At 56.9% G+C, this 20,945-nt stretch overlaps 1 protein-coding gene across 5 annotated transcripts in view; it reads right to left on the minus strand.

Moving 5' to 3' along the window:
* Window positions 1–938: 938 nt before the first annotated feature.
* CIITA (class II major histocompatibility complex transactivator) overlaps window positions 939–20,945 on the minus strand; it is a 38,310-nt gene continuing 18,303 nt past the window's right edge. For 2 of the 5 annotated variants that reach the window (XM_047087130.1, XM_047087133.1), the window contains exons 5-20: window positions 20,821–20,895; window positions 18,476–18,520; window positions 17,755–17,907; window positions 17,192–17,326; window positions 15,741–15,905; window positions 15,164–15,232; window positions 12,771–14,421; window positions 11,780–11,938; window positions 10,827–10,898; window positions 8,223–8,303; window positions 7,555–7,647; window positions 5,872–5,958; window positions 3,386–3,469; window positions 3,122–3,205; window positions 2,418–2,515; window positions 939–1,748 (exon numbers count right to left, since the gene is read on the minus strand). In XM_047087130.1, the coding sequence (XP_046943086.1) occupies window positions 2,440–2,515; window positions 3,122–3,205; window positions 3,386–3,469; window positions 5,872–5,958; window positions 7,555–7,647; window positions 8,223–8,303; window positions 10,827–10,898; window positions 11,780–11,938; window positions 12,771–14,421; window positions 15,164–15,232; window positions 15,741–15,905; window positions 17,192–17,326; window positions 17,755–17,907; window positions 18,476–18,520; window positions 20,821–20,895 (3,029 nt within the window). In that variant the 3' untranslated portion in view covers window positions 939–1,748; window positions 2,418–2,439. Of the gene's footprint in view, window positions 1,749–2,408; window positions 2,516–3,121; window positions 3,206–3,385; window positions 3,470–5,871; window positions 5,959–7,554; window positions 7,648–8,222; window positions 8,304–10,826; window positions 10,899–11,779; window positions 11,939–12,770; window positions 14,422–15,163; window positions 15,233–15,740; window positions 15,906–17,191; window positions 17,327–17,754; window positions 17,908–18,475; window positions 18,521–20,820; window positions 20,896–20,945 lie in introns of all 5 variants that reach the window. The other 3 variants (XM_047087131.1, XM_047087134.1, XM_047087135.1) reach the window with 3 other exon arrangements.

The following is a 20,945-nucleotide window of genomic DNA, read 5'->3' on the forward strand; positions in this document are numbered from 1 at the left end:
AATAAAAAAAAAAAAAAACCCAACCCTGGGGGCACCTGGGTGGCTCAGTGGGTTGAGCATCCGACTTTGGCTCAGGTCATGATCCCGCAGTTCGTGAGTTCAAACCCCGCCTCGGGCTTCCTGCTGTCAGCGCAGAGCCCGCTTCGGATCCTTTGTCCTCCTCTCTCTGTGTCCCTCCCCCACTCACACACTCTCTCAAAAAAAACCCCAAAAAACCTGGGTCACAACGCCTGGTGTCCTTTGCAGCTGGGCCGAGAAAAAAGGCCTCCACCTCTTTGCAAGGACCGAATCCCTGTGACCCTCCTAACTCCTGCCCCGCAACCTTGGGAAACAGAGAGTTGGGACCCAGGCATCAGGGCTGGTGCAACTATAGCCGAACAGACAGCTCCCCCTGCCACCAGGAGAAAGCAGACTTCTCCTGAATCAGGACTTCTGACCAAGTGGGTCATGCTCCAGCAAAAAAGCAACAACAAGAGCCGAGCTGGCAGCGCTCTGTGCAGATGGCAAAGCCTCTGGTCCCTTCCAGGCTCACCTCGGCCAGGGCAGGATTGCAGCTTGACTGAGGAACGGCTCCCAGCATAGAGCAGAGGAAAACATCCCCTCTGCAAGGCTTATGGTGCTTCAACTTACTGATCCCCAAATAACAAACTGTCCACCAAAGCTCAGGATGCCGTAGAAAGTGATCGCCCTTCAGCACAGCCACTGTGCTAGGAAGAAGTCCAAAGCAGCCCACGTGGAAAGGTCCTCCTCTGGCAGTTTCTTAGAGGAACCAAGACCCTAGCCCCCCGACCCCCAGTCAGCACGGAGTGACCGGGCCTTCAAATGATGCCAGCCCCGGCCTTCAAGCTGCCCCAGCTGACACTGAGCGGGGCGGAGACGAGTTGTGCACCAACCCCCCCCCCCCCAGCACAGCGCACATAACAGGCGTGTGAGCAGAGTAAACGTGTGTGTGGTTTTAACCCACTGCATTTTGGGGTAGTTTGTGATGCATTTAGATAACCGAACAGCGGGCACCCCCCACAACGGCGATCGTGGTAGAAACTCCAGCCGTGGACATGCCTGTGAGATGCAACGGGCCCTTTTAAACTGTAGTGAAAAAATGACCCAAGAAGTGAAGGCCGAGAGGCAGTGTGGTTCCGGCCCACTCCCCTCCCCCCACCGTTAGGGCACGGTCAGCTCTTTCCGGCTCAAGTCCAGTGTGTCTGGCCGGGCGGAGCTTCGACCTCGACAAAGTTAGTGCAAAACAGTGAGTCCTGGAGACGGACAGCAGCTGCCACAGACTCCCCGCCTGTCACAGGGAAATCAGCAGGTGGGGCCAGCCGCCCGTGTCCTGAGAGCACCCGGCATCCTTGTTAGGAGAGCAGTGCAGAGAAGTGACTTCTCCCCAGGCGGACAGGGACCTGGGGAGGCAGAGATGTGGCCGCCTCAATCCCTCACTCCGGCCCGGCCACGGCTGCCAGGAGCGTCCTGGTGGATGCCTCAGGGCCCCTGGGTGGCCTGCGTCACCACCGGTCGTGCACCCGTCCGTCGGGGCCGGCATCGACCTGGGCCCCGCAGGAGCCTGGAGCCGGGCCTGGGTCCGTCCGCAGAGCAGGCCAAAGGCCTTCCCAGAGCTGGGTGGGGACCGGCCCTGAGCCGGTAGGGCCGGGCGCCAGGATGCTGAGGCTCACGGGCGACGGCCCAAGAAGCACCGCGTCCACAAACAACCAGTTCAAGGTCCAGCGTGGTCGGCGTCCTCAGAGAACATGCTGTGAGAGGCCAGGAGAAGGGGTAGGTCAGAAAGCTTTAGACGGGGCAGCTTGACCCAGGATGGAGTGCTGTCAGGATGGGGGTTGGCGCCTGGGTGGCTCAGTCGGTTAAGCGTCCGACTTCGGCTCAGGTCACGATCTCACAGTTTGTGAGTTCAAACCCCGTGTCAGGCTCTGTGCTGACAGCTTGGAGCCTGGAGCCTGCTTCAGATTCTGTGTCTCCCTCTCTCTCTCTCTGTCCCTCCCCGGCTCACGGCCTCTCTCTCTCTCGCTCGCTCAAAAAAAAAAAAAAAAAAAAAAAGTTTAATAAAAAAGTTGGGATGAGGTGGAGATGATGGAGGAGGGAGACATCACAGGTTGGGGGAGCGCGGAAGCGAGGGGACCGTCATGGCACAGAAACCTGTAGAGCAAATGCCTATGGGGACACTGCAGGACAGCCACCCCCACGCCCTGCCCCCACCTCCCACGCCTGGCCACAGGGAGGACGCCCAGAGCCCGAGTCCCCAAAGCCTTTAAACTCACCTCCACCAATCGCAGGGGGACGCCCCAGGTGCCGCACGGTCCAGCTCCCACCCGCCGCCCCCGCCCACTTTTTACGGACTCGGACTTCACATCACACTGACCCCAGCAGCCCCCGCGGCTCTCCCCGCCCAAGCCCACCTCAGTCACCTTGTCCCGGGCATCGCGGAGATCACTTCAGGCTGATCCGCGAATCCAGCTGCTGTAGGTGCTCGTGGACGCCAAACGGGATGGTGGGCGTCCACATCCTGCGATGGCCATGGCATGCAGGGGCCGGGTTAGAGCAGAGACGGGGGCCCGGAGTCCCCAGTGCAAGCCCTCAATTCCCTCCTACCACCCTGAGGCCCCTTTCTTTAGACCTGGTTCTGCTAATGACTTGGCTGTGCGACCTCAAAAAGGTTAGTGAGCCTCTCTGTGCCTCGTTCTCCTCGTCTGTAAAGTGGGTCTCTTAAGATCTACCTTGGAAGATAGGAGTGATTCTGTACTGGAAGCGCCTTGGAACAGCATAAAGTACCGACACTGGACATCAGACATCGTTGGGACAAAACAATACATAAGTTGGAACCAAACTGCCACATTTTCCGGGTCCAAAATAATAGCAAACAAGTGCCTTCGTAGCGTTCACCCTAACGCGTTGGCCATTTTCAGGTACCAGCCGCTGTTCCGAGTGCTTTATACACCTAGATTATTTTAAACCTCAAAGAACTGCTTGGGGGTAAGCATTGTTCTCGCTCCCATTTTACAGACAAAGAAACTGAGGCCAGGTGCCACACTGGCGAGGGCCACAGTGGGATTTGAGCTCAGGGCTCACAGGAGGGCTGGCGGCCCTCTGCCCGCCGGGGGCTGATACTTACGCCAGCGTCTCCACGTGAGGGCACTTTCTCAGGCTGGCGGCCAGCTGCTGGGCCCCGGCGGCTGTGAACTTGTTATACTGGACACTGGGGAGAGACACCCATCCTAGGGTCTGGCCCCCATTCGGGGCTATCCAGCCCCAGGCCACCACGCTCTCAGCAACCAGACCTCAGCCCTGCCCTTCCCAGGGTGCCAGCAGGAGAGCCCGCAGCCCTGCCCCCGCAAGCCCCAGACCCCGGCCACCCACTGCCCCTGGGCATACTCACTCCAGCACCCGGAGGGACCCCATGTCTGGAAGCACGTGCGCCAGGCTCTCGGCTCCCATGTCACAGATGCAGTTATTGTATAAGCTGTCAAAACAGAGGTCGGGGCAGGGGCCGGGGGTGCCGGGAGGTCAGGACCCAGGGGGATCCACACCCAGCTGGATTCCGGCCCCATTTTACGGAGGGGCAAACTGAGGCCCCGAGAGCGGAGGCTGCTCCTCTGGGGTCACACAGTGAGCCCAGGGAAGCAACGGGACTTTAGACGAAGTAGCTTCCTGGCTGAGACTTCACAGGTTCAAATCCCAGCCTCGGGGCTTGCTGCCTGTGTGACCTTTGGCAAATGACTTAACTCCTCTATGACTCAACTTGCTCCTCCATAAAATGGGCATGAGTAATTGTGGGGAGGAATAAATGAGTTATCGATGGCACAATACCCAGAATAGGACGGGCATGTGGAATGAACTTAATACTAGCTGTGGTTATTACTACGTCTGGGGCTGGGGAGGCGGCGTGGGCTCAGGATTATATGAGTGACCGTGGATGGTGTGACTAGCTGTGGGGATAGTAGGGGAGAGAAACACTCAGGGCCAGCTCGGGTTTCTGCGGCGTATCCCCAGCTGGTAAATAACATGATGGGTGTCACTGGTGCGATAAGCTGTACCCTCATCAACAACCGTCTTTTTAACAAGCCAGGTCTGCCTTGGTCCTCATTTCAAGGCCACGACTTGGCCATGACTCAGCCTCAGGGCCATACCGCCGAGCTGCACGTAAAAAGCAGCAGGTCTATACTGCAGCAAAGTGGATTCAGGCTAAGCTCCAGCGTCCCCTGATGTCACAGGTTGGCCGGTACTGAGGGGAGGAGACAGGTAGAGGCTTTGCAGTTTCTTCCTGGGGTGGGTCGTAGGACCCAGGAGGTTCCCCGTCTGCCCAAGGACAGAGGATTCTTCCCATATTTCACTGATGCCAAGATATGCAGGTTCATATTTGAAGATCGTTGAGATCAGGATGTGTCTGATAATGAATGTTTAATTAGCAGCGTGTTGTCCTCTTAATGGGGTCTTACAGTGGATGGCATCTTAGATTGCATAAAGGATGAGGTCTTTTAAAGTGGGAGATCAGAGATTGCCCCGATATGCCCCGTCAAAAGCCCCCTCCTGACCTACGAGGGCCTCCCTGCTCAATCTGACCTCCCCTACCTCTCCCACCTCATGTCCCACCCTGTGTCCCTTATTCCTGGGAGCCAGCCACAGTGGCCCTTCTGGCAAAGACTCGAACTCTTTCCCACCTCAAGGCCTTTGCATCTTCTGTTACCTCCTCCCGGAATGCTTGTCCCTGAGCGACTCCCACAGAAAGGGAAGGGGCTCCTGACCTCCTGGGTGAATTCACTACTCCCATTGCACCCGCTTGGGCCCTTGTTTGTTTCCTTCCCAGCATGAGTCGCTAGTTTAAAATATTTGTGCCTATGCTTACTTATTTATTATGCATGAATAATGCATGAATTTATATGCACGAATAATATAATGCATGAATTTATTAGGCCTGAAGGCAAGAACCGTATCTGTTTTGTTCATAGCCGTATCTCCAGTTCCTAGCACAAGTTCTGACCCATGGTTGATATTAGAGGCAGTTACATGCCCTGCACAACTCTAGGAAGTGCCAATCCCATAGACTGCAAGTTGCACAATATACGACCCACACAGCTGCACATGGCAACCCTGGCTGGAAGGATAAAAAATGGATGTGTCAATAACTAGATGAACCAGATACCATCTCCCTTGGAAACATGACTCTGGCTGTCTTAGGCGGGTGGTGAGGGCTGAGGAAGGAGCAGGAAACTCCTCCCAGCCTGGGGAGAGAGGAGAGAGACAGAGCTGAATGACTGGGGCTCTGGTCCAAGCTCCCCCACCCCCCAATCTGTCCTGGGACCATCAGGGAGCGAGGCAGGAAGTAATCATAGAGCAAGAGGTGCTATGCCAAGGCCCACCAGAAGGTGGCGGTGCAGGCACTGTGTGAGCGACTAGAGCCAGCCAAGGCTGCCTTCTAGAAACCGGCAGCCTGGGCAAAGGCTCAGTCCTGCCCTCCCCTGGGGAAAGAGGACCAGTATTTATGGTGCACCACAGCCAGGCACTGAACCAAGCCCTTTCCATAGGCCACTGGGATAGTACCCGTTTTCCAAAGGAGCCAACAGTCTCGCATGAGTAAGCAACTTGTCTAATTTGCCAGGTGCTCTTTTCCCAGGACCTGCTATCCTCTCGTTGGGGGGGGGGGGGGGGGTCGTGGCATGGCCCAGCTGCAGGGGCCTGTGCTCATACTGGATTTTCGGTCAACCCCCCCACCACCTACCACAATGGCAAGCCACGCAACAGTCTGCAGGAACGGCCTCCGGCCCCAGTGCTGGGCTTTGCACCTGCGCAGAGCGGGGCTCTCAGCCCTCCCCCAGCCCGCCCGCTCAGCGCCTGGTCGATGGGGGAGAGGGGGTGCCCACTCACCTGAGCCTGAGGAGGGACTCAGCCAGCGAGGGCAGGGCCTCGGCGAGCTTGCAGGCGCCCACGTCGGTGATGTTGTTCTGGGACAAGCTGCGGGGACGGGACAGCAAGGGCTTAGCACCAAACTTGTGCCCACCCACCCCGGGGTAGAGCCGGGGAACTCTCGCTTCCTCCTCACAGGGTGGCCCGGAGCAGCAAACACGTGCCCATCTGCCTCGAGGACGGTCGTGGGGAACAGGTTGTGAATGGCGCTGTGGGTAACGCGTGCTCTTAATAAAGAGATACTGTTCTGTCCTGTGGCTGAGTGGGAGGCGAGGGTGAGAACCAACGAGAAAGAGATCACACTCCCTCCCCCCCCACACACACACCTGTTCTAGGATTGGATACCATCCCCCTTTCCCCTTTGGCCCACAGCTCCACACTGCAAGTGAATAAGTATTCGTATTGTTTACTGCCAGATCTGTTTTGTTCCTGACTGTATCCTTGTGCCGACATCGGTGCAAAGTACATGACAGGTGCTCGGTACGTAAGTGGGGAAAAGATGACAGGAACGAAAGGTAGGACGGGGAGGGAAGGAAGGAGGTAGGGGGCGGGCAGGGAGAGAGGGAGAGCCAGCTTCCCCACGGTGTTACCTAGAATGCTATAAATTAGACGGGACGCCTCAGTGTCCCTGCATTCAAGGAAATCCCATAGCGAATCCTGCGGCTGTCCTGGGTCCTGATTACGAGGCGGAGTGTGCTTAGACTTTGATGACAGTTTCAATAAACGACCATGTAGATTCTCCTACACTGTATCCATCCACTTCCCGAAACCCAGGACGGTTTGTTTGTTTTTTTCATAAATATTTATGGGGTGCCTGGATGGCGCAGTCTGTTAAGCATCCGGCTTCAGCTCAGGTCATGATCTCATGGTTGGTGAGTTCGAGCCCCACGTCAGGCTCTCTGCTGTTCGTGTGGCGCCTGGTTCGGATCCTCTGTGCCCTCACCTCTCTCTGCTCCTCCCCCACACCCTCTCTCTCTGTCTCTCTAATAAACATTAAAAAAAATAAACGTCTGCTATTTTGGTAATGTTTTGGTGACAAATCCTAGACCGTTTTTCCTCCTTCGCCAGCCCCCTCCTCCCTGTCATTTTCTCTCCCTACGTGTTAATTATGTTCATCACTGTGCACTTCATAATTATAGATTTATTTGTTTGCTCACTTGTTTACTAGGAGATCCCTGAGGTCAGGGGCATTGTTTTGTTTAAAGCTGGGAAGCTGGGTCTCCAGGCCCTCCAGTGGTGCCTGCACAGGCACAGAGTGGGCGGTCCTGCAGCATTTGCTGATTAAAATCTTTCTTTTTAATGTTTATTTATTTTTGAGAGAGAGAGAGAGCGCGTGAGTTGGGGAGGAGCGGACACACACACACACACACACACACACAGAATCTGAAGCAGGCTCCAGGCTCTGAGCTGTCAGCACAGAGCCCGACTTGGGGCTCGAACTCGTGAACTGTAAGAACATGAGCTGAAGTCGGACGCTTAACCGACTGAGCCACCCAGGCGCCCCGTGCATTTGCTGATTAAATTAGCACGATGCTCGAGCGCACGCGTAACTGCATCAGGGAGCAAGTGAATGACTGCATGGCTGGGTGGACACGAAAGAAAACGAAAGCCAAATGCCGCAGGAGGGGCAGCCCCGGCACTCACTTGAGGGTCTCCAGGGCCTTGAGCCGCGGGAAGGTGGCCGACAGCTGCTCGACACCCTCGTCGCCAATCTTGTTCTCGCTCAGAGAGTCCAGGCTGCAGGTGGCATCAGAGGGAGGAGCCGTCAGCCGGGAGCCTGGAGGCCAGCTGGCCAGCAGCCCCCTCCCATGCCCACCACCCCCCACCTTGGACACGCCACAGGCAAACTTTTGAGAGCCGGTCTTCATCCCCCAGGGGCGCCAGCTGGCCAACAAGGGGACGAGGTTCTGACTCTCCGGGGAACTGAATCATTCCTCCCCCCGCTTCACCCCTGGAGGCCTCCTGAGCTTTGACAGCTGCCTTAACCTCTTGGGATCACCATCGTGCAAGGGGATCGTGCTCCCCGACCCCGCCTCCCCATGGGGAAGGTGGGAACAGCACGTGACATCCAGGATGGAAGAGTCTCAAAGGTCACGAAAAGATTCCACTGTTTTGTTACTGGGGATTCTCATCCATAGCTTCCCTGCGGTGGGGGCCTCAGGCCATTCCCACCAGCCGTACTGAGGAGGCAGCAGGAGAGAGGGAGGAAGGGCCAGATACAGAAAGACTTTCTTTGCACACCTTCCTCAGGGCCAGGGTTTGGGGTTATTGAAACCAGAGGTCGCAGGGAAGGTACCCGGGTCCATACTCACTCCAGATGCTGAAGGGAGGAAAAGGCCTCGAGGATCCTCACCAGCTTGGGAAAAGCCTGGGGGCCTGAGACGGGGCCCAGCCTAAGAGGCAAAGAGCAGATGTAAGAGCCTGGAACAGCCATAGCTCCTTAATTTGGCCCCAGGGTAGGCTGGAAACGGCACAGGAGGCAGGCTCACCCGAGGTCTCTTCCCCTTCCTGCCTCCCTAGGGCCTTCCCTCCCCTGACCCCCACCAGATGCCACCCAATGCCTTTTGTTCCAAAGCCCCCCAGGCCCCAAGAGGCCAGCTGGGCTCCTGGCCTGCGGACGTGGTTCCCACATTCTGGCCCGACAACCCACCAGTCTTGAAAAAACACGGCTTACTTATTTGCCATTACATTTTACTAACAAATAAAACTGTTTATGGAGCACTTATTACGTGCCAGGCACATGCTGGATCCTTCGCTCAGATTAGATTTCATCTCACCCGCACAAGGACTCTGAGCTGAGGGCGCTTCTTAACCCCGTTTTACAGATGGGGAAACCGAGGCACAGAGAGGTTACCTAATCCACACAAGGTCTCACAGCCTGGATCGACATCCACGCCTGACCTCCAGGGAATGAGAAAAATAAAGACGCCAGAGGGCTGTTTTGTCCTCCTCTTAAAATACAAGGTTAAGCGTCCCCAATGTGAAGACCGGTCTTTGATTCTGAAATGTCATAAAATGCCCCTTCCTAGAGAAAAACTTTTGCTTGTTTGAACGAACACCTCTGATAATGATGAAGAGATGGTAACTGAAATCTCAGTCTGGGAACCGCCAGCCTCACTAAAAGGTCACGAGGCGGGAGGAGTCCAAATTCTGATTTGAACTACGGGCGATACCACTTGGCTCCCGTGGGGCCTTGTGGGCAACTCCCTTCACCTCCATCTCTGTGTCCTCAGATTCAGCCCCCATCTCAAGAGCTTGTCGGAAGGATCACAGAATTCACGCATCGAATGTCGATTCCGTGTCTACAGACATGTAACAGACAGAAATCCTGGCCCTCGTGGAGATGACAGTCTGGGGGTGGGGTCCGGGGGACAAGACGGATGAAGAAATCGGTAAGTTGTCTGGTGCGGGAGACAATAAGTAATACAGAGAAAAGTACGGCAGTGAGGAGGGTGAAATCGTACTTTGAAACATGGGAGTGAGATGGCCTCGCTCAGTGGAAACCAGAAGGAAGTGAGAAAGTCTGGGCGTGGGGCGTGCAGATACCTGGGGAAGAGCATTGTGCGCAGAAGACACAGGCCGTGCAAAGGCCCAGAGGCCGGTTGGTGCCTAGTGAGGTTGGAAGCCAACCAGGAGACTCATAGGGCCGGAATGGAGTGAGCCGGGAAGGCGGCCCGGGAAACTGACGGGTGGGGAAGCAGATGGGGGCCGAATCCGGGAAGAACCCTCTCCCCCAGCAGAACCCACGGCCTCATCTCCAGGCAGACGGGGCCTGCGTGCTATCTGGCACCGCGGCTGCCCGTCACACACCCGAAATAGGTCTTTCCTTCCTTCCTTCCTTCCTCAGAACTTTCTCGTGGCTTCTGGCCTCCAGGTGGCTAGTCTCCTGGTTCTGGGCCGTTCCACTTCACAACTCTTGTTCCCCAGAACACAGTTTCGGCCTCAAACTAGGGGCTTTTTATGCTGAAAATACTTCAAAGCCAGAAGGGGCCCTTGGTGATTGTTTTCATGCATTTCCTCTTTTCAGCAACATTGTTGTCTCTGCACAAACGTGGCACCTTGTCTCTGTTCAAAACAAGAAATGCTTGGCTTTTTCTGGCGCGCGGGGGAGCAGAGACCACGAGGGGCAGGCTGCTTGCGGGGGACCAGCGGGGGGCCTTGGGCAAGTCGCTTAACCTCGCTAGGCCTCAGTTTCCTCATCTGTAAAACGGGGGAAGATAGTGACTAGCTCCCGGATCACCTACGAAATGCGTTGAGGACACTGTAGGCGTTTAATAATTTCTTCCTAATCATTAGAGGTGACTTTTAGATCCCTCACCAGGATCGCCCACGAATTTAGCTTCTTCCTCTGTTGGGGCAAGCGCCCGACTGACCTGACTTCTGTAACTCCGGAGAGTTGACACCCTCTAGGCCTCAGTGTCTTCATCTGTACAATGGGGAGAGAGTAACCATACCTGCATTCTGCATGGCCTCCCCGCCTGGCTCATTCCTCCTCCGTCCTCAAGCTTCAACCCTTCAGTCACCTTCTCTGCAAAGTCCCCCTTGACCTTCCCCTCAAATCTGTACTCCCAGCCCCTGAGTCACTGCCACTGACCGCAGGAGGTCATAATTGTCTATTTACACTAGACTGCAGCCTCACCGAGGACAGTAGCCTGGGTCAGTTGAGTATATCTGCCCAGTGAATGAATGGGAAGGAGGACGTTCACCGGTAAACGGGCCATGTAGCTTCACACCCGAGAAAATGCAGCCCCAGCCTTGACCGGCCAGGCCCCAGATGCTGGATCTGGTGTCCAGAGGGGCGAGGCCAGAGGCTAAGAATGATCTGGGGGACCCATCTCCATCCGGGTGGCACAGGCCCAGCTAATGCCAGATGAGACGCCTCGTGGGGACCCGAGATGATTCACTCCTTTGCTTACGCGAACTCTAGCTTCTTTAGATCCCGGACTGCAGGGAGTTCTCCAGCCGTATCTTCTGAAGAACTTCTTGTCCTGGAGAGAACGGGCGGGCAATGTTAACGGGGAGCAGGCTCCTCGCCCGTCACTGAGCCCCTAAGTATTGCAAGATGCCTGCCCCCGTGTCCCCAGATTCCCCAGAAGGTCTGCCTTCCTCGCAACTGTTGTGGTCCTGTTAGAGACACCTCAGAGGGGACGCCTGGGTGGCTGAGGCGGTTAAGTGGCCGACTTCCGCTCAGATCATGACCTCACGGTTCGTAAGTTCCAGCCCTGCATCGGGCTCTCTGCTGTCAGCACAGAGCCTGCTTCAGATCCTGTCTCCCTCTCTCTCTGCTTTTCTCTCTCTCTCTCAAAAAAATAAACATTAAAAAAAAAAACAAAAAACAAAAAACCTCAGACCAGGACATTAGGAAGGATTACTGCAGGCTTCATGGAAAAGAGCCTCCGGGTAAGCACTTAACAATACCCAGCCCAGACAGCACGTAGTAGGTGCTCAAACAATGGATGTGGACAGAATGAAAAAATGTTGTTCTGTCCTCAAGTTTCCTCTGCCCCCTGGACCTTAGAGCTCTGTCATCCATAAAATGGGAAGGATCTGGGCCCCGGCTGCCTTGAAAGGTGGCCATCGATATCACTTCTGTTACCAGAAGGAGAAGGCATTTCCTTAACTCTAAGCAGGGAATCTCTCGCTGGCTTTGGCTGAGAACGAATGGGGTTCGTGGTGGCAAGTTTTGGATGGCACACAGCGTGATCGGTCCTGGAGGCTCCGCCCAGGGGGGGAGGGGTGGCCGCTGCCTGGAGGAGGGCACGGGATGTCCCAAAGGAGAGGAGGAACACTAACGGCCAAGTTAATATTGGGTCCTGTCTGTCCTCAACCTGCATGTTCTGAGCCGCCTCTCATGCCTCCTCCTCCTCACCTCTGGATCTGCACGAGGTTGCCCAGATCTTCCACATCCTTCACGGACTTGGCCTTGAAAGGCTCGATGGTGAACTTCTCCTCCACCGCCCGGAGCAGCTTGGCCTCCCCACGCTGCTGTAGAGACTCCCACAGCCCCACCATGTCACTCAGCGCAGCCCTGTGGAGGAAAGGCCTCAGACCCAGGCACAAGGACCGGGCTAGACCATAACGGAGGGGCAGCTCCATGAAGGGACCTCCTACCCATTCAGATACTTTCTGTTCCTCAATCGCATCCCTACTTCAGGAAGCCCCCCAAGACCACTCCAGCTCTTATTGATTCCTCCCTTTTCTCAACTCTCCCAGTGGTTTTGTTTCCCTTTTTGCTTTGGCTACCAGGAAGCCCCGTGCTAAAATCTTGGTGGAACCACTACAGTGGTTTAGGACCTTACGGCTTGGGTAATGTATGTTTAGGCGGCTGGTGGGAGAGATTCTCTGTAGATTAGGCTGAAGTGATCAAACACATCCCTGAAGGATTTAAATGAGCCAAGTTAAGGAATCAAAGAGCTACGTAGAGTATGGTCAGATGTCAGTTCTTGAATAGAAAGCAGAATGGAAAAGGAGAGAAGGGAGGTGGGGGAAGGCCAAGGGGTGGCTGTGGCCTCGATCTCCCCATGACAAAATGGTGGCTTGATTAGGGGACAGCGAGAAGAAAATGAATTTGAGCCCAGATCAGTCTTGGATTCTAAATGTGGCCCTGTGCCCGGCACGTGACAGGCCTCCAAATAGTGGTGGAAGAGGCTGCTCTTCCCTCGCTGTGTGACCTGGGGAGAGCTGCTATCCCTCTCTGAGCCTTGACTTCCTCATCTTAAAAAAATGGAAGGAATCACCCCTGCCCCTGCCCCTGCCCCTGCCCGGCTACGGTGCATAGGAAGTGACGCCCCGCAGAGCCAGCACTGGGCACAGCCCCAAGACCGTAAGCGGAAGCCCCCTCCCTCGGCCCCTGCCCCCACCTGAAATGGGTGACACAGCTGAGTCCCACGAGGCTCCCCAGTCCAGGGGGGTCAATGCCAGTGCTGCAGAGGTCCAGGGAGAAGTCTCGGCCCGCCGCCTCCAAGGCGCTGCCCAGGACATAGGTGTGGGGAGGCGTGAGCCGGGTGCCCACGAAGGAGAGGTGGGCGGGGAGCCCCTGCACCACGTGCTGCCAGAGCCCAGCGTCCAAAGTCTCACGGGTGCAGTGCAGCAGCTCCAGCAGCTGTCCGGCCCGCAGCGTCCCCGGCTGCAGCCGCTTCAGGTACCTGGTGAGCACTTTCTGCTTCCTGTCCTTCAGGGTGGCCGCAGCAGGTCCCGCCAGGGCCCCGAGGCAGTCGGCGTGCGGCTGGAAAACCAGCCCCGCCAGGAACCGCGGCACGCCCTCCAGCCAGTTGTCGTAGGGCCTCTTCTTCCTCGGGGTCAAGGCCAAATACTGCGGCAGCTCCTTGTCCTTGATGTCGCTGCTCAGGGCCAGCCACACGGCCCCCAGGAAACACTGCAGAAGGAAGCTGGAGAAGGCCAGCCCCTCCGCCGCGGCCCCTGGGGCGGGCTGCACCAAGCCCTTGGCCACGGCCCAGGCCCTCGCCTCCGCCGACGGGAACTGGCTCTCCAGCAAGGTGCCCCGGCGTCTGCGGCCCAGCTCCCAGGCCAGCCTGGCCAGTCCCGCCAGGGCCCCCGGGGGGCTGTCGCGGGCGGCAGGGCCGAGCAGGCCCACGTAGAGTCCCGTGAGCGTGGAGGGCAGCTCCGTCTCGCCCCCCAGCTCCAGGAGGGCCTCGGACAGCTGGCCCACGGCCCGGCACAAAGTGGGGCTGTGGCAGTGGCTGAGGAGGAAAGGCTGACCCTGGAGGAGTTCCAGGGCTCTCTCTTGGCGCTCGGTCGCCCCTGCGCGCTCCAAGTAGCGCGTCAGGTAGGTCTTGGCCTGCTCGGCTGAGAAGCCGGCCACCTCGAACAGAGCGTCGGCCTTGCTCAGGCTCTGGGCCAGGCGGCCCCGGGGCCGGGCCGTGAGCAGCAGGGTGCAGCCCCGCAGCAGCTTACGCTGGAAGAGGCCCGCCAGCAGTCCCCGGACGGAGTGGGGCTCTGTGCACACGGGTCCACACGCGCTGTGCAGGAGGCCGTCTTGGCCTTCGAGGCCCTCGGAGGCATCCAGGATGAGCAGAACCCGGTCGGGCCTCCTCCAGACGTAGCTGAAGACCTCATCGTCCACCGGCAGCGGCCGGGGGCCCAGGGAGAACAGCAGATCCTGCAGGCGGTAGGTGTCCCCCCCACGGTCCAAACAGTGGCAGGGGAGGTAGAAGACGAAGTCGTACTGGGGCAGCTGGCCGCGGGCCCAGGCCCGGCTCGCTTCCCGGGCCCAGCGACTCTTCCCCTGCCCCGCTTTACCCAGCACAGCGATCACCTGCGTCTCCCGCGGCCGCCGGCGGTCACCCCCCGCCAGCAGCACCTCGGCCAGGCCCCCGCGGGCCGGCTGCCGCTCTGCCCAGTCCGGGGTGGCCAGCTCCCTCTCCTGGCTTTTGCTGCTGCTCCTTTCCAGCCGCGCCCTCACCAGTTCCACCTCCACCAGGATGCCTTCCGGGCCTGCAGGCTCAGCCTGGTACATGTCCCGAAGGGCGCTGCAGAACTTCTCCACCCGCTCTGCGAAGACCCAAGGGTGCGTGTGTGTTGGGCGGGGAGGGTGCCGGTGGCAGGCGCGGCCACCACGAGGACAGCCGAGGGGCCAGCCCGACCGTCACCAGCTTCTTCACCCACTGCCTGCTTTGTTACTGCTTCATTCAGTTACCCAGACATCTGTCCGTCCGTTCACTTCCGCACCCATCACTCATTCGCTCGTCTTCTCCCTCGTTTATCCATCCACCTGTGCATTTACTCACTAACCCCCTTCTGCTCTTGCTCGCTCGCGACAGGAAGGCCACAGGGCAGGGGGGCGGGGTTAAGGGTTAAGACAGTGGAATCCGCGTATCTGGTTCAAACCCCAGCTCTACCGCTAATTCGCGCGACCTTGGGCCTGTTACGGACCCCGCTACGTCTTGGGGGATGGCCCCGGTTGCTCCTCACGTGCAAAGCGGGGACAACATTAGGATTGTTCACGGCGTGCGTGATTCGATCTGTCTACCGTGCTTGGGAGGGTACGCGGGACGGCATAAGACACAGGGACTGGGCCATTCCCCCATCCCACCTTCCTTCAGTCCCCTCCCCAGTGTCGGCTCCTTCCTTCGCCCACTGACCCAATTACCACTCTCCCCTCATTCATGCCCTCAGCCTGGAAAACAAGAGGGGTGGGGCAGAATCAGATGAGCAAGCCAACAAAGACAGGCTGAGTGAATGAGGGAAGTGGGGTCCCCCCGCCCCGGGGCACAGAGAGTCAGCCAGCACTCACCAGGCCATTTTGGGAGCTGGCCGGAGACCTCGTGAGCTGCCGGGGATCGGGTAGGGGACATCTGCTCCTCTGAAGATGAGAAAGTTAGGGTAAGGGGCGTGCCCTGGGACTGCCCCATCTTCCAGGGGGGCATGCCGTCCCCTGAGCGTCCCAAAGGCAGAACGGACAGGGGAGGAGTGTCCCCCAGACAAAGGTCATAAGGTGGTGACCTAAGGTTGTATCCTACCCAAAGACACCTTTCTGGGCCAGCTGCACTGTTAAAAATTTCACCAAAGTTGTAAAACACAATAGCTATGGAAAAATCGAGGTTTGCAGACTCTGCTGACAATTCAGAAGATCTGGCCACGCTGGGGCTGCTTTCCTGCCGGGGGGGCAATTAGCTAAAGGCTGCGACGCTCCTCGCACACCCTCCCATGCCCCCCATTCCCTGGAGACGCTCCCTGCCTCGTTTTATCCATAAATGCAGCCTGCTTGTCTCTGCAGGTAAGCTCAGCTCACGGACCTGACTGGGGCGATTCCTTCCCCCAGCGCCTCAGTCCTGCTTCCTGTGACTCTCCCGGGCCCCAAGCGTCCTTACCTGTCACATCTGCGCGGGAGGTCAGAGCTGGTTCCGGCATTCCGGGGAGGTCAGCGGCAGACGGGGCAAAGGGGCTGGTGGAGCCGGGCCGTTCTGGGGATTTGGGGAGGCTGTGTATGGCGGGGCTGCTGGAAGGAAGCACCTGGCTGGCCTGGGGCACCTCACCTACATCGGGACCAGGAGAAGTGTCAGAAGAGCCAGGTACCCACCCAGGAACGCACTCGGGTCGTCCCCATCCCCATCCCCATCAGGCTGTGTGGCTTGGAAAGTCTGGGGAGGAGACAGGGGAACTTCCAAAAGAAGACAATTTCAGGACAGGACTGAGAAAGGGCCTCCGGGGTTACATCTAGCTCAGCGAGACTGGATTTCCCCATCTGTGAAACGGACACAGTCAGCTCATAGGGAGCTTAGGGCAAGGGTCCTTCTAACACTCCTCCTGCACTGTGGTCAGGGTTCACGTTCCTGGACGTCAGGGATGTTCCCTACCTCCTGGGGTCCCAGCACATCACACAACAACTGGCATATAACCTCTATAGGATGCTCTTGAATTGGGTGCAAGCTCCCCACCCCCCCTCCGGCTCCACCCACTCTCATGTCCCCGAGAGCCCACACGAGCCTTCCCCAGGACAACTCAGCGTGGTAGGTCAGCAGGGACCATCCTGCGGGTCAGAAATGAGGCAGTTCCGACAAAGCCGTGCAAGGATGCACACCGCTGTTCACCGCGCTGCAAAAGACAGCGAGGGACAGCCCCAGCAACTCTGGTAAGCATCTCTTATCGTTTGGCTTGTGAACGAGCACGTATTGAGGTTGTGATTGTAAAATGTAATAACGTTTAATAAAAAGAAAAAAAAAAGCGGGGGACCCAGGTGGTTCGGTCGGTTAAGCATCCGACGATTCGTTTCGGCTCGGGTCACGATCTCATGGTTTCGTGAGTTCGAGCCCCACGTTGGGCTCTGCGCTGACAGGGTGGAGCCTGCTTGGGATTCTCTCTCTCTCTGTCTCTGCCCCTCCCCTGCTCACGCTCTCTCTCAAAATAAATAAACATTAATGAAAGAAAAGATCACGCTCTCTCTCTCTCAAAATAAATATTAATGAAAGAAAGAAAGAAAGAAAGAAAGAGAGAGAGAAAGGAAAGAAAGAAAGAAAGAAAGAAAGAAAGAAAGAAAGAAAGAAAGAAAGAAAGAAAGAAAGGCAAAACCCAGACTTAGTGGGGGGAAACGACACTTGGAAGGCCATAGGCACTGGACGGGTCATTCACCCAGACCACCTTGGGGAGCTCTGCTCTTCCCCTTTGATTTGTGGGAAATGGGGTCAGAGGAGGGCGTTCTGGGGAGGTTCACGAGAAGGTGCTAGGCTACAGCTGCCTACTGCCTGAGGTTGGGGAGGACGGGGATCAGGGAGTAGTCAGGTAGCAGGGAGAGGGGTGGGGGGACCAGGCCTCGAACACTCACCTTGATAGATGACCATACCAGATACCCCTGTCCCAGCCCCTGAGATTTGCCAGAGCCCCTGGGGCAGAGTGGGGACGATCTGGATGTGTCCAGCAGAAAGGCTCAGGCAGTTCAGCAAGGAACTGGAAGGGGGCACTGTGAGAGACAAAGGCGGTGAGGTGGGATCCTCTGGAGACCTGTGTCCGTCTTCCTGTTTTTGTGATTATTTGATTGCCACCTGACTCCCTTTCTAAAGGGCTCTGATGTCCCCCAGAGCGGCAGCTGTGTCTGTCTTGCCCATGGCGGTGTCCCCAACACCTAGCGGAGTGGCCGGGCACAGGGAAGGTGCTTAGTTCATAGCTGACCAGTCCCTGCTATGTCTCCCAGGGATGTGTCTCCTCCCAAGGCACATTCTCCGGCCCGGGCTGAGCTGATGGGGACCCAGAGGATGGGACTGGCTGGGATGGAAGCGGGTGACATGGACGGGGTGGCGGTCCCGTCCCCGGCCGCCCCTGCCTTGGCCACTCTTCAGACACCCCCAGGGGTGGGGGGAAGCCTACCCCCCCCTCAAGTTCCTAACCCACCAGGCATCAGGATGGTCTCCTCCAGCCACCTCTGGCTGGATGCTGGCTCCTTGTTGAACACAGCCGGGGGTGACAGGCAGGGCAGAGCTGAGGAGTCACTCACGGACCCCACCAGGAAAGTGCCAGTCACCATGGGCACAGCGAGGGGCTCAGCTGTGAGGAAGGAAGTCCTATCAGAATTAGAACTTTCTGAGGGCGGGACTAGGCTTCCTCCATTCGACTATGAGCTGTTGCCTCACTCCGTCGCCGTTCAGGGGCTGGGCTCCCCACCTTTGCAATAACAACCGGGTGGGAGAAGGCGCGGGCCTGGGGGAGAGGCTCACTGAGGCACGGGGGCTCTCAGGAGGCCAGAGGGTGCTGGGTGACCAGCTGACTCTAGGTGACCCTGTACTCTAAAAGGACCAGTGTGGCCTGAAGGGGCAGCGGAGCAAGGCAGGGGGCGGGGTCTCAGCTCTGGCTCAGAATTAAGAAGAGGGGGTGTCGGGGGAGAGGCTTTGTAGGAGAAGCTGAATCTCCGAGCAGCCCTGAAACTGCAGAGCAGCGGCTATGGGATCATGATCTTGGTCTGAATCCCAACCCCGCCTCTCACTGCCTTGTGATCTCGGACAAGTGACTTCACCTCTCTGAGCCTTGGCTTTCAACTGCCAGTTTCTACATGCACCTAAAAAGGCCCTGGCTCTCCTGCCTCAAAGTCTCCCTGGGCACCCCCCACGCGGCTCACCCAGCTTCCTGTGCTTCGAGTCCATGGGCAGCTCCTCTGGGAAGGCTGCAGAGAGAACATCATGGTTAACTGCCCCAAGGAAGGTGTGGCCCAAGCCATGAGCGGCTCATGAACCCCAGCAGCCCGTACGGCCTTGCCCAAACCCCACCTTTCTTTGAGAGAGAGAGAGTAAGAGAGAGAGAGAATCTCAAGCAGGCTCCATACTCAGCACGGAGCCCAACATGGGGCTCGATCCCACGACCCTAGGATCATGACCTGAGCCGAGATCAAGAGTCAGACGTCGAGCCGACTGAGCCACTCAGGCGCCCCTGCCCAAACCACAGCTTGCGGCACCCAGGGAGATGAGGCACTGGTCGAACGCCAGTGTCCCTTCCTAGCTGTATGTCCCTTTGGGTCCCTCCCTAGCTTTATGTCTTTGCAACGTGGCCTCTGTGAGCCTTCGATCGCTCATCTGTGCAACGGGGGCGGGGATCCCTACCTTGCAGGAGCACACTGGAAACCCACAAAGTAAACATCCAGCCCAGCACACCAAGGGAGGAAAACCCTATGCGTCCCTCAGCAAGGGGCTGATGAAACAAATCATTGTTCACCCACCCAGGGACATTCCACACAGCCCTAAAAAAGAACGAGAAGAATGTCCCCAGAATAAAATGAATGGATGAGTGGGTGGATAAAGACGGACAGATGGATAGAGACGTGTTAAGGCAAATAGAGCCAAACATCAACTGTGGGATGTTCGTGGTGCATACGTGGTTGTTGGCAACACGATTCTTTCACCCTTTCTGTATGTTGAAAAAGATCACGATAAAATGCCGGGGAAAATATTTATCAAATTAAAAAAAAAAAAAAGCCAGCAAGCAAGAGGAACTTTCCAGAGGCACAACCATGTGTTCTCCATCAGGGATACAGAACTGACCTCCCAGACACGTTAAATGAACGTGCAGAACGGCATTTAGTACAACTGTGATGATGTGTGTGGGAAACAAAAATTTTTTAAAGAGTTGGCTGATAGACAAATAGAATATTTCCTTCTTTTATGTTTATTATTTGTTTTGAGGGAGGCGCAGAGAGAGTGAGCAGGTGGAGAGGCAGAGAGAGAGGGAGTCCCAAGCACGGCCAGCACAGAGACCAACGCGGGGCTCAAACCCAAGAACCGCGAGATCATGACCTGAGCCAAAACCAAGAGTTGGGTGCTCCACCGACCGAACCTCCCAGGTGCCCCCAAGACAAACAGAATATTTCTAACAGGGTCAAAAGGAAAGTGGGAACATGGGTTGTTTTCAGGCGGGGAAACTGAGGAGCTGGGGGACAGGGGTGGGAGGGAGATTGGTTTTCACTGAATATTCTTTGCACCTCCTGAGTTTCTACAGCATTTCTCTAGCCTGCCCCTGCTCTACCTGTTCAAAAATGAAGAAAGAGGTATGAGTCCGACAGAAGGTCCAGAGCACTGGAAGTACTCAATCAACTGTTACGCCCATTTTACAGATATTTGCGGTCAGTGGACATTTAGTGACGGGCTACTGCAGGCACTGTGTTAGATTCCTGGGATGCAGTAACGAGTAAGGAAGACAAGGCCCCTGTCCTCAGAGCAGGGGACTAGTCTAAAAGGCAATACACACAATAAGTCCAGATTGTGGCAAGCGCTAAGGGGCGAGGAGGGACGCAAAGTAAGAATGGGTGAGGCGATCTCTGTGGAAGGGGAGTCAAAGCAGGCCTCCAGGAGGAGGTGACCGGTTAGCCAAGACCTAAAGAATGCAAAGGAGCCCGCTTGGGAAGACCTGGGGAAAGGGCATTCCCGGCTGAACAGCCAATTCGGGGGGCCCTGAGGCTGGGAAGCGTATGTGCGTTACAGGAACGGAAGGAAGCCAGCGTGGCTGGGTGTACTAGCTCGTGGGAATTTTCGAGAGGTGGGAAGGGCCAGACTGTGTAGGCCTTGTGTACGTATTTTGTGGCCATTGGAGGGTTAGCAGGACAGCAAAATGACCTGGTTTGCATGGAAAAGCCCGTGTTGACTGCCAGGTGAGGACACGTTAAGGAGGCCTGGAGACTGAGCAGGAGGCTCAGAGAGGCGCAGGCACTTTGCTGAAGGCCACACAGACCATAAACAGCAGACGGAGATTCAATCCCAGTTCTTGCTGACTCCAGAACCTGTGTTTGAAGACACCTCCCTCAACCACAGGGTCACCAGGGAGGGGCATGAGGGGAGCGGTCGGCGGCACATCCGAACCCAGCAGAGCAGACAGGACTTAACACGGGAAGCAGCCGGGAGCCACAGCGGGCTCTGGAACCAAGGCACGGCCAGGAGTCAGGCAGGCTGAGGGCACATCAGCGAGGGGCCTACTTACATCTTTTCTGACTTTTCTTTTCCTCCAGCGTCTCCACACTCTCGCCGATCATTTCTTCCAATCCTATATGCTCGACTTCGGAGAAAAACCCAAGACACCAACATACGGTCAGTGGGCGTCCAAGG

This window comes from Lynx rufus, unplaced genomic scaffold, assembly GCF_022079265.1.
Source record: "Lynx rufus isolate CCGP_SWC_20201006 ecotype Redwood Valley unplaced genomic scaffold, mLynRuf1.p SCAF_23, whole genome shotgun sequence".
In the NCBI taxonomy this organism is placed as follows: domain Eukaryota; kingdom Metazoa; phylum Chordata; class Mammalia; order Carnivora; family Felidae; genus Lynx; species Lynx rufus.